The following is an 11,358-nucleotide window of genomic DNA, read 5'->3' on the forward strand; positions in this document are numbered from 1 at the left end:
CCCAGTTTATACCACTAAGCTAGTCCCAATTGCCTGCACTTGGCCCATATCCCTCTATACCCATCTTACCCATGTAACTGTCCAAATGCTTTTTAAAAGACAAAATTGTACCCGCCTCTACTACTGCCTCTGGCAGCTCGTTCCAGACACTCGCCACCCTTTGAGTGAAAAAATTGCCCCTCAGGACCCTTTTGTATCCCTCCCCTCTCACCTTAAATCTATGTCCCCTCGTTATAGACTCCCCTACCTTTGGGAAAAGATTTTGACTATCTACCTTATCTATGCCCCTCATTATTTTATAGACTTCTATAAGATCACCCCGAAACCTCCTACTCTCCAGGGAAAAAAGTCCCAGTCTATCTAACCTCTCCCTATAAGTCAAACCATCAAGTCCCGGTAGCATCCTAGTAAATCTTTTCTGCACTCTTTCTAGTTTAATAATATCCTTTCTATAATAGGGTGACCAGAACTGTACACAGTATTCCAAGTGTGGCCTTACTAATGTCTTGTACAACTTCAACAAGACATCCCAACTCCTGTATTCAATGTTCTGACCAATGAAACCAAGCATGCCGAATGCCTTCTTCACCACCCTATCCACCTGTGACTCCACTTTCAAGGAGCTATGAACCTGTACTCCTAGATCTCTTTGTTCTATAACTCTCCCCAACGCCCTACCATTAACGGAGTAGGTCCTGGCCCGATTCGATCTACCAAAATGCATCACCTCACATTTATCTAAATTAAACTCCATCTGCCATTCATCGGCCCACTGGCCCAATTTATCAAGATCCCGTTGCAATCCTAGATAACCTTCTTCACTGTCCACAATGCCACCAATCTTGGTGTCATCTGCAAACAATGGGCAGATCTTCTCTCTGCTGCCCGAGTACATCAAGGAGGAGTTCCTGGGCTATGCTAATTTTGCCCTTCGCGCCCTTATACGGCCTCGGGAACTCCCACCAGCTGAGAGCAGGCGTGAGTTCTACTAAGGCTTTTTGAAAGTCTCCAAACCTTCACCAGTCAAAGGTAATTAATCACAGGGAGGGCTGATCACCTTTGTAAAAAATGAGCTAGCTCCATTGAGAGCCAAAGATCTAGAAAACATACCTGGTTGTTGGACCCTTCCGGAACCTCCTTCCACCTTCAGAACGGCATGGCGCCACTCTGATTTTCTGAGGCAAAATCAGGGCAAGCACCATTGTTGTAGGCACCAGAGGCCTGTCCAGTTCATGGAAATGACACCATTCCTGGGATTTGGGATGGCATCTGGGCTTGTGCATTCTGGTGGACATAGGATCTGCTCCGCCACTCTTCCAATGGTGGAGTGACCCTAGAGGAATTTCAGAGCCTATGATTGCACTAATTTCAGCAACTAAGGAATTTTTCCTCCAATGTAATGTTTTCAAGGCTACACCATTTCTTTTGACATGATAACCTTGTCATTTAAACTACTTGTTAACATTATGTGCAGCACATATATGTAGAGACACATTTTTGAAAGGTTTTAGTGGAATCTAATTTTCTGTTTAATTATAAACCAATATCATTATTATTATCATCAAGTTTAAGTCACGACTTATTTATTGACCTATCTGTGATTTAAAGAATGATTAAAATTACCACACTTAACTGGAAGAAATTTGTTATTTCTATTAATGAATTAATTAAAATATCAGCACACTCATCCAGGATGATTGCATTAATACTTTCAAGCAAGATTTCATTGAAAACAATTTCAAACTGAGCTTACTAAAAGTGCTTTTGAAATATATCCTACTCATCCCAAAAAAAAAGCTAAATCTGTTGAAATCTTCAGTCAATACACTGGAGGTGTTCATTGCCAAGATGAACAAAATGAAACTTTCACAGTGAAGCATTTGACTTTGTCTCCCTTTCCAATAGGAATTCCTCCAGTATTCAGATGCCGGAAAGAATTTTCTTCAGTCATTTAGATCTATAGTAGTTCCTTTATACAGTTGTTAAGACTTTTTGACACAACAGAATCTTTGAATGCTTTGATTTGGTTTTTTTTTACAGGAAATAGCTCACATGTTTGTTACTGTAGGTATGTGTGAGCAGGCTGTAGCTGCATTCCTGAAGTGTAACCAACCCAAAGCTGCAGTTGAAACCTGTATACATCTGAATCAGGTAAGATAATAATAAAGAACAGAAATGTATAATTTTATGCAATAGTTTTCTAATGGGTTTTTTCATTTTATATTTATAAATTCCTAAAATATTGATACATATCCCTGTTGGCTCCACTAAGGAACTTATTTGCATGAATATTATTGAACACGAAGTATAAGAACATAAGAACTAGGAGTAGGAGTAGGCCGTACGGCCCCTCAAGCCTGCTCTGCCATTCAGTAAGACCATGGCTGATCTTCGACCTCAACTCCATTTCCCCGCCCGATCCCCATATCCCTTGGTTCCCCTAGAGTCCAAAAATCTATCGATCTCAGCCTTGAATATACTCAACTCAATGACTGAGCATCTACAGCCCTCTGGAGTAGAGAATTCCAAAGATTCACAAGCCTCTGAGTGAAGAAATTCCTCCTCACCTCAAATGGCCGACCCCTTATCCAGACCTTATGCCCCCTAGTTCTAGACTCTCCAGCCAGGGGAAACAACCTCTCTGCATCTACCCTGTCAAGCCCTCTCAGAATCTTATATGTCTCAATGAGATCACCTGTCATTTTTCTAAACTCCAGAGACTATGGGCCCATTCTACTCAATCTCTCCTCACAGGACAACCCTCTCATCCTAGGAATCAATCTAGTGAACCTTCATTGCACTGCCTCTAAGGCAAGTATATCCTTCGTTGGATAAGGAGACCAAAACTGTACACAGTACTCCAGGTGTGGTCTGACCAAAGCCCTGTACAATTGTAGCAAGACTTCCTTACTGTTGTACTCCAACCCCCTTGAAATAAAGGCCAACATGTCATTTGCCTTCCTAATTGCTTGCTGTACCTGCATGTTAACTTTCTGTGTTTCGTGTACGAGGACACCCAAATCTCTCTGAACACCAACGTTTAATAGTTTCTCACCATTTAAAAAATATTCTGTTTTTCTTTGCTTCCTACCAAAGTGGACAAGTTCACATTTCCCCACATTATACTCCATCTGCCACCTTCTTGCCCACTCACTTAAGCTGTCTATATCCCTTTGCTGACTCTGTGTCCTCCTCTTAACTTACCTTCCCCACCTAGCTTTGTATCATCAGCAAACTTGGATACATTACACTCTGTCCCTTCATCTAATACAGAATTGTAAATAGCTGAGGCCCAAGCCCTGATCCTTGCAGCACTCCACTAGTCACAGTCTGCCAACCTGAAAATGACCCATTTATTCCTACACTCTGTTTTCTGTCCGTTAACCAATCCTCTGTCCATGCTGATATATTACCCCCAATCCCATGAGCCCTTATCTTGCGTAACAACCTTTTGTGTGGGACCTTATCGAATGTCTTTTGAAAATCCAAATACACTACATCCACTGGTTCCCTATTATCTACCCTGATGGTTACATCCTCAAAAAACTCTAATGGATTTGTCAAAGGAATGTGCTGAACATTTTAATTATATGTATTCTTAATGCATTTCATTCAGCACAAGAAAGCAACTCATTTTTACAATTTTCTCAAAAAAATTCCAGTGGAATAAGGCTGTTGAACTGGCCAAGAATCATAATATGAAAGAAATTGGATCTCTTCTGGCTAAGTATGCATCTCATTTGTTGGAGAAGAATAAAACTTTGGAAGCGATTGAGCTTTATCGAAAGGCCCATCATTTCCTGGATGCTGCAAAGCTCATGTTTAAGGTACAGCAATAGTCTCCCCACATTCCCCATAACTGAGTACATTTTTGGATTTCTTAGAGGCAGGTAAAGCATTTTGCACATACTTGGACATCTATCCGTAAGAATTTCTAAAATCCGTTATTGAAACTTTTAAAATTTAAAGCATAGCAGCGGATGAATTCCTACAATTGATTTTGTAACTTTTATCCTATACTTTTTACTGCCCAGTTAAATTTTGAAGTGACATATGCATTATCTTCCAGAAGGATGTTATACTGGACAGCCTTAGAATAAAACAATTTAAACTAATGATGCTGCATAATGAACAGTGGTTCACTGTAACCAACCAGTGTACAATCTATGATTTTTTTTCTACCTGTGGCACTTATGAATTATGGATCCTTTGGTAATTGACAAACAGTTGGTAACACACTGTCACAAATGTGAAATCAGATCATTCAGCTATGCATTTATTGACCTGCCCATTGACAAGTAAGTCTGTCTGAAAATATATCACTTATTAGTTTAACATAAATTTAACAAACTGATTTATAGTGATAGATATTTCTGTCATCTGAAAAAGTGCTTTAGATTAGATCATCAGATTGAAATGCAAGATTCTGCAATAATCAAAAACTACTAAAAGATGATATTCTATGGATGTAATGGAACATTGACGGATATAATGCGTTATCTTCTGACTTGGGTTACCCCTTGAGACAGAGGAAGTAAATGTCCATGTTTATTTGAAATTGCAGATTAGACAGAAAAGAGGTACAACCTGTCTAACTCTGATCTGCATAGTATTTGATTATTTATCTCAATACTTAATATGAAAAAGGATTCCTATTGGGGGGGAAGGGTGTGATTCCTATTTCGTTCCCTATTGATGCATATATTGATTGGTTCTAACTGAGCAACACTATTCAAGTCAGCCCATTAAAGAAAGGGTAATAAGAAAGATAGAAGTTGCATTTACATAGCACCGTTCTCATCCTTAGAACATCCCAAAGCGCTTCACAGCCAATGAGTTACATTTTGAAGTGTAGCCACTGTTGTAATGTCGGAAAGTAATATGACTTTCCTGAAAGAGACTGAGATCTTGTGTAGTGTCCTGGAAACTTCCTCTCCAATTGCAAGTAATGCTAGCTCCTAGGGGAGACAAAAATAAAAACAGAGAGAGAAAAAAAACCTTTGTCCAATTTCAGTAAAACCTCTGGAAACTCCCTCTCTGACTCCCTATGGTAATCAAGCAACTCCAGAAGACCATGGTAACACATGACTTGTCACTAGATTCACTGAACTAACCCATACATCCCCATCTAATATATCTCAATGTCCAAAATAACATAAGTATAAGATCAGAAAATACTATTTATATCATTGGGCTGGTCCCAAAGGTCAGAAATTTAATTCATGACCATTATCTCTCATACCCTTCAATATGAAAATCTATCCATAACCCTCTTGAAATTTATAACATTCTCCACTTCCATAGCCTTCCTGGGTAAATAATTCCACATATTAACCACCCTCTGTGTGAAAGGGTATACCATACCTCTGTATTTATGTTTTCTCATCTAAGCTTGAATCCACATCCCCTGTCCTGGATATTGAGCATCACTCTGGCAACAATTTACCTATTATCTACAAGATTAAATCCCTCAGTAAGATCACCTTTCTTGCAAACCCCCCTAGTACCTTTAATCTTTCCTTATGGCAGAGATGCTTACTTCATTTTAACAACTTAGTTGCCCACTCTGTATTCCCTCTGAGGCCAGGATGCCGACCCTATAGTACAGTATTCAAGGCCGATTAGTGATTTATACAAACTAATTCGCTCCCTGGAGCTTGTGCTTTATCCCTTGAATGATACATCATAAGAGCCTGTTTGCCTTTTTCAGCACTGTTGCGCATTGTGTTGACCGTTTAAGGGTGTTTTCCACTAAAATTCCAAATTCTTTCAATTCCTTTCTTGGGTTATTTCCTGTAGGAATACTACCTTGTTACGATCTGCATGATGCATAGAGATGGAAATGAAGATGGAAGCTAGATTATTTAGCTATTCAGGTGGTTTTCTTATCTTTAGATGGAAAGCATCCTTCATATATCATGCACGTACCCACCAGTCCCTTTAGGCCTAAAAGTTATGTGCATAACTAATTTTTGACAATATAATATTTCACATTGTTAAAAGTTGTACATAAGTATGTTGGTTTGTCATTCTTGGGGTTGGGGGGGGGGTGGTGGGGAGAGTGAGACAGTGTCCAAAGCGAGTCTGTTAAACTAACTCACATAAGTACATTTAAGTAGAGATAGCTGTACATATAACTTATCGCTATAGGCCCTTAATTGTCTCTTATGCACAAACATTCTTCTGATGTAATTTTTTTTTTAAAAGAGGCAAACAGTATAATATTTTTACATTTGAGATGTTGCACATTCCTTAATTTTATAGAAATAAAAGAGGTAGCTCTTGGCAGAGTTGATTAAATGTTATATTGTGTTATATCTTTTGGAATGTTATCTGTTTTGTAGGTTTTTTCCACTTCTCCTGAAATCAGTTAAATTGTGTTTTTGTTTAGATTGCTGAGGAAGAAGCAAAAAAGAGAACCAAACCTTTACGTGTTAAAAAACTTTATGTGCTGGCAGCACTACTCGTGGAAGATTACCATGAACAGATGAAGAACACTCAGAGGGCAAAATTGAAAGGAAGGAGATCGGAGGTATTGCATTTTAAAATTACTTTTGATTCTTGACTGTGGTCAACTGTTGCTATTTCACAGATATAAAGTTAACAGAGCTCAAATTAAATGCTTACAGCTGTTGAAATGTTGCTTTTAGTTTCCTGAGTAATGAATATTAATATGTTTAGTGTGTGGGTTTTCTTTATTTCCTATTCTGCTAGAGGCATTGAGATGCAGTTTCATGGCTGCCGGCCTCAGTATCTTGCCTAAGTGAATATTCTTTTTGTTTGAACCTACATATTAAAGGGCTGATTTTAATTCTGCTGGCCCCAGGGCGGAAACTGGGCAGGCAGGTAATTAAAATGACCAGTGGGACTTACCTACACCATCCCGCTGTCTTTTCTGATCTTAACCTACTCTTCTAAGCAGGAGAGAGGTACACCCGCTGGAAGCCACCGGGGTCCTTCTTTCCAACAATCGGACTCCGATTATGTCATCAGGGCCCTACTGCAATTTTAACTGGAGGCCTGCATGGCAAAATCATTGTGGTTTCCTTGCCAAGCCAGCCTAGTGGGAAGAAGAGCCAGGGCTAGAAGATGGTAAAGGGATTTTCTTTTTTTAACTTTCTTTGTGGAGCCTGGATGAGCAGGAGGCCCTTCCCTGAGCATGAGGCCCTCCCAACCATTTACTTGAGCGTCAGGACCGTTCCTTCAGCAAGTCATTAGATAACTATTAGGGGTGGGAACCCTAGCAGATAGTCCCTCCCCCAATCTCAGGAGCATTAAGGCACCCCAACTGCTCTGGCTGAGATTAGCTAACTCAGTGTATGGTTCAGTTACACACTGGACAGTTCACTTATAAACCAACCCACTAGGGAAGCAAGTGGTTAATAATTAAAAAACAAAATCTGGAACTGTTGTAAATTTATGTGTAGGAATTATTTTCTATAAATCTGTAATGCCAAGAATTCTGAAGAAGTGCTTGGCATTTTTTCATTCAGACCAGGAATTGTGCCCTAGCACATTTTAGTTTATAGAATGATTTCTAATAACAGGGTTTATTGTAACTCAGAAGTGAAAGTATTGGAAATCAATCAGCATCTGAAATGAGAAAGATTGGTTAGTATTTTGGGTGTAGCAGAGAATATTTTATTCTATTTTCAAAACAATTCTATAAATTTCTATTAGGTTTAAGTATATATTACAACAATTTGTACTGCATTTTTTTTAAACTTTGTTTCAGGCTACAACAGCTCTAGCTGGGTTACTTGAAGAAGATGCCTCTTTGTCAGATAATCGCATTATTGACAATGCTTGGCGTGGGGCAGAGGCTTATCACTTCTTTTTGCTAGCACAACGTCAGCTTTACGAAGGCTATGTAGATGCTGCTATGAAAACGGGTATGTTTCATTTGATATACAAAATAGATGAGCCTAGAAATTCTGCCCTGTTTTTGGCATGGAATTAGCATTATGTGGGAAGCAGGGGCAGGGGGGAGGAATATGGGGTGGAACCTGTTGCTGCCCCTTCCTGGCCTGATTCAGAAATTCCAATGGAGAGTGATGGGCAGGTGCTGCTTCTGCCTGCCATTCTTTTCCATTGTGACATCACTTTTGGAGGCGGGGCTGGTAGAATGCTGGTCTCTTCTTGAAGTCCCGTTAGTTTCGCACAGCTCAAGGCCACTGGTAACTACACTTGCAGGGTTGTAAGTGGTTCCCAGTCATAACTGATCGGTTACCATTTGGGAAGCAGCACATCAAACAGAGAGCAGCGAAGACCTTGAAATTTTTAATATGTCTACTCAGGCCAGATGGCCTGTGCACCCCCAATGGAGCAACAAGATGCCGCTCCAAAATCCAGTTGGCTCCTCGGCCAACAACTATAAAAATAATTATCTGTATATTAAATAACCACTGCACCATTTTTGTCCAATACTAACATTTTTTTTATACAGAATACCTCTGCACTTTTTTTTTGCATTTCCTGCTTCTATTTCCAACTAATGATAATGTAAGAACAACTGAATACTTTGTTTTGTACCCCAGTAGTGCCATTACTGTTGCAGACACCATTCCAATTGATCAAATGAACCTGCCCCTGGGATTTTGGACAGGATCATGATGGGGCAAACAGAAGTCTTGTTCCACAGTACTTTCAGCAGTGGAGTGAGGTTTCCAAAATTTCTAGGCCATGATGTTTATGGATTGAAGATATTTAAGACTGGGTATTTTATTTTATGTTAGTGGAAAAATGCCCCAAGCTATTGAAATGAAAATAGTTCATACAACTGGAGTACAATTTATGATTGATTGTGAAGAAAATAATAAAGTTAGTTTGCTCAAATTAAATTTTTGCTAATTTTAGGATAAGCCTAACTACTTGCACAGAAAATAAAATATTCATCACTGAGTGCAAACAACTTGTGTAAATATTGTGTCAGTTTTAATCCGGAGCAGGTTTCAAGCAGCTGTGAGGGGCGGGGTTTGTGCAAAATGCATTTGCTGGCCTAAATTTGCGGCCGGGGCTAACTCACGGTCCTCATTTAAATTTGACTGGTGAGTTTCCCACCCGATTGTGTTGGGAACGGTAGCTATTGCAGAACAAGGAACTCCTCTGATGACTCCTTCCTCACTTCACACTCCAGCCATTCAACACCTCTCCATTGCTCCTTCTCCCTCTCAGCATATGCACAACAAAGAGGCCTACAAGTGCACTTTCCTTTTCAGGAGCCACTCACTAACTCTCAACACTCTCTTTCTGCAGGCACATAACATGGAGGAGAGATCTCAGACCGAGGAGGAACACCCAACATCTCTGAGCTGAGCGGCTAGTTCTCAGCATTAGTGGCCCCTCGAGAGTTGTACGAATTGGATATTTTGAGGCTGAGTGCTTATCTGAACAGGGTCTCTGATTATTACTTTTACCCCTTAATGTATCTCAGAAAAACGCACAGTCAGCTTGACAACATCAACTGTTGCAGACTCTCAGTACCATCCTCTCTTGTCCCTTTTCTTTAAGTTTTTCTCAGCAGAAAGGGCCTCCAGAAGAAGACACCTCAGAGGAGGATAATCCTTCTGAGGAGGCACTGTCTCGCACTCCATACACCCAAGCACCCGCACAGAGATTAGCACCCGGAGTGGGTTAGACAGTGTTAGAGGTCTGCATGTAGTGACAAACCCAATGCAAGTAAGCAGGAGCAAGTAGTAATGGCAGAGATAGCCTCGAAGATGGCTTGGCGGCTGGCAAGATCTTCTCCCAGCTTTGCTGAGAAGGACAGAGATGTGCACTTAAGAGGCCCAGCTATGAAAGGAAAACTGCTTGTCTCACAGAAGCAATTACATGGCGCATTGGAAGGCCTGCCAAAGAGCTTCGGCACCATAGCTGTAAATATAGAGGAGTCTGTTAACAGCTTGTGGGTGTCATCTCGCACAGCTTCACCACTCTGCAGTCCACCTTGGAGCGCACGGTCTCCTCCAGGGACACTGCAACCAGTCTTCACAACAGGAGTCTATGTCACCAGCCTTTGCAGCTTGGTGGAAACTCAAACGGCTGCCATCCAGACTCTGAGCTCCACCTTGGAGAGACGGGTAGACTGAATAGATAGGGCTTTTAAGGCATCTGCATTTTCATAAATGTTGGCTGAATAGTTTCAATGTATTTTAATGTGTTGACCGGAAGTCACCGGTTAACGGTTTTGGCTTAGTACACAGAGGAAGAGTCAATTCTCTCTTAATTCTCAATTCGCTTTATTAACATTATTAGATCATGTACATACCGCTTATACGTCTAGTTAGATATAGGCATGCAGTTTACAGCAGGTTATACAGTTTTATACTCAAACTAGGATTTAAACGCACACCCACTAGGTTTCCCTGACTAACACTCCCTGAGTGGTCACAGAATAGAAAGGATATTATATTACCTGGAAAGGAGAGATAATGTTGGCCAGGCGATTCGCTCGCTCTCTCTCGACGTCGTCTCTACGTCCCTGACGTAGGGTCCCTACTTCCACGATGGTTAGTCTCCGGAGTCCCCCTCAAAAACACACACTCTGGCACCAAACCTGCAATTCTTCAGTTTTAACTCCAAGTCTGTCTTTTCGAATGATGCTGTCTTCTCCGGTTGGCTTAAAATTCCTTGAGTGGTCAGTGTTATCCCCTGATTGGCTCTGTTCCAAGGGGCTAGGTAGCATCACCTCATTACTCCTTTTCTAAATAAGGACTGGTGTCTCATCAGAGCTCCTTTGTCCCTCTAAGAAGCGGAACAAATTCAAACCAGTTCTGGCCAGTTCAGACCAGTGACCGAACTCCAGGTCACCTCAGTTCAAAAGTCAGTGTCTTTGTTAACAATTCGAATTAAGCTCAGTAGTTTTCTGCAGCCACGGGCCAACAAATGCAGGATTAAGGGAATAGTGAAGAGGGTAACAGGGTGTGTTAATGCAGAGGGGCTTTGTGTAAGTTTTCAGGGGAGGCGGAATGAACAGGTCCCTGGAAGTGCTGTTCTCTCAACTGATATCTTGCTTTTCTGACTATAATGCGTTGTGCTCAACTTCCTCCTTCTGCTTCTCCCTTGCCTTCGTCCAATTATTCCTCATCAGATGATGACTCTTCCTGTTGCTCTGCCTCCTCCAGTTGAAATCCTCTCTGTATTGCTATGTTGTGCAACATGTAGCACACTACAATAATGCAACAGACTTTGTGTGGGGCATATTGTAGGGAAGTCCAGATCTATCCAGGCACCTTAACCTATGCTTCAATAGTGTGCTCAATTATGTTCCTGGTGGTCCTATGGCTATGATTATACCTGAGCGGTTCAGGCTTGGTGGGGTGGCAGAGTGGTATCATCAGCATGTTTGCAGGGGCTAGC

At 40.9% G+C, this 11,358-nt stretch overlaps 1 protein-coding gene and 1 long non-coding RNA gene across 3 annotated transcripts in view; both read left to right on the top strand.

Annotated features, from left to right (window-relative positions):
• Nucleotides 1-11,358, top strand: part of LOC137321368 (uncharacterized) — a 230,284-nt gene that overhangs the window by 196,300 nt on the left and 22,626 nt on the right. The window lies entirely within an intron of this gene.
• The window catches only part of wdr35 (WD repeat domain 35), a 121,148-nt gene that overhangs the window by 99,826 nt on the left and 9,964 nt on the right, over nucleotides 1-11,358 (top strand). For both annotated transcript variants that reach the window (XM_067984349.1, XM_067984351.1), the window contains exons 22-25: nucleotides 2,041-2,151; nucleotides 3,663-3,827; nucleotides 6,392-6,532; nucleotides 7,736-7,892. In XM_067984349.1, coding sequence (XP_067840450.1) covers nucleotides 2,041-2,151; nucleotides 3,663-3,827; nucleotides 6,392-6,532; nucleotides 7,736-7,892 — 574 coding nt within the window. The remainder of the gene's footprint in view (nucleotides 1-2,040; nucleotides 2,152-3,662; nucleotides 3,828-6,391; nucleotides 6,533-7,735; nucleotides 7,893-11,358) is intronic.

This window comes from Heptranchias perlo, chromosome 5 (assembly GCF_035084215.1).
Source record: "Heptranchias perlo isolate sHepPer1 chromosome 5, sHepPer1.hap1, whole genome shotgun sequence".
NCBI lineage: Eukaryota > Metazoa > Chordata > Chondrichthyes > Hexanchiformes > Hexanchidae > Heptranchias > Heptranchias perlo.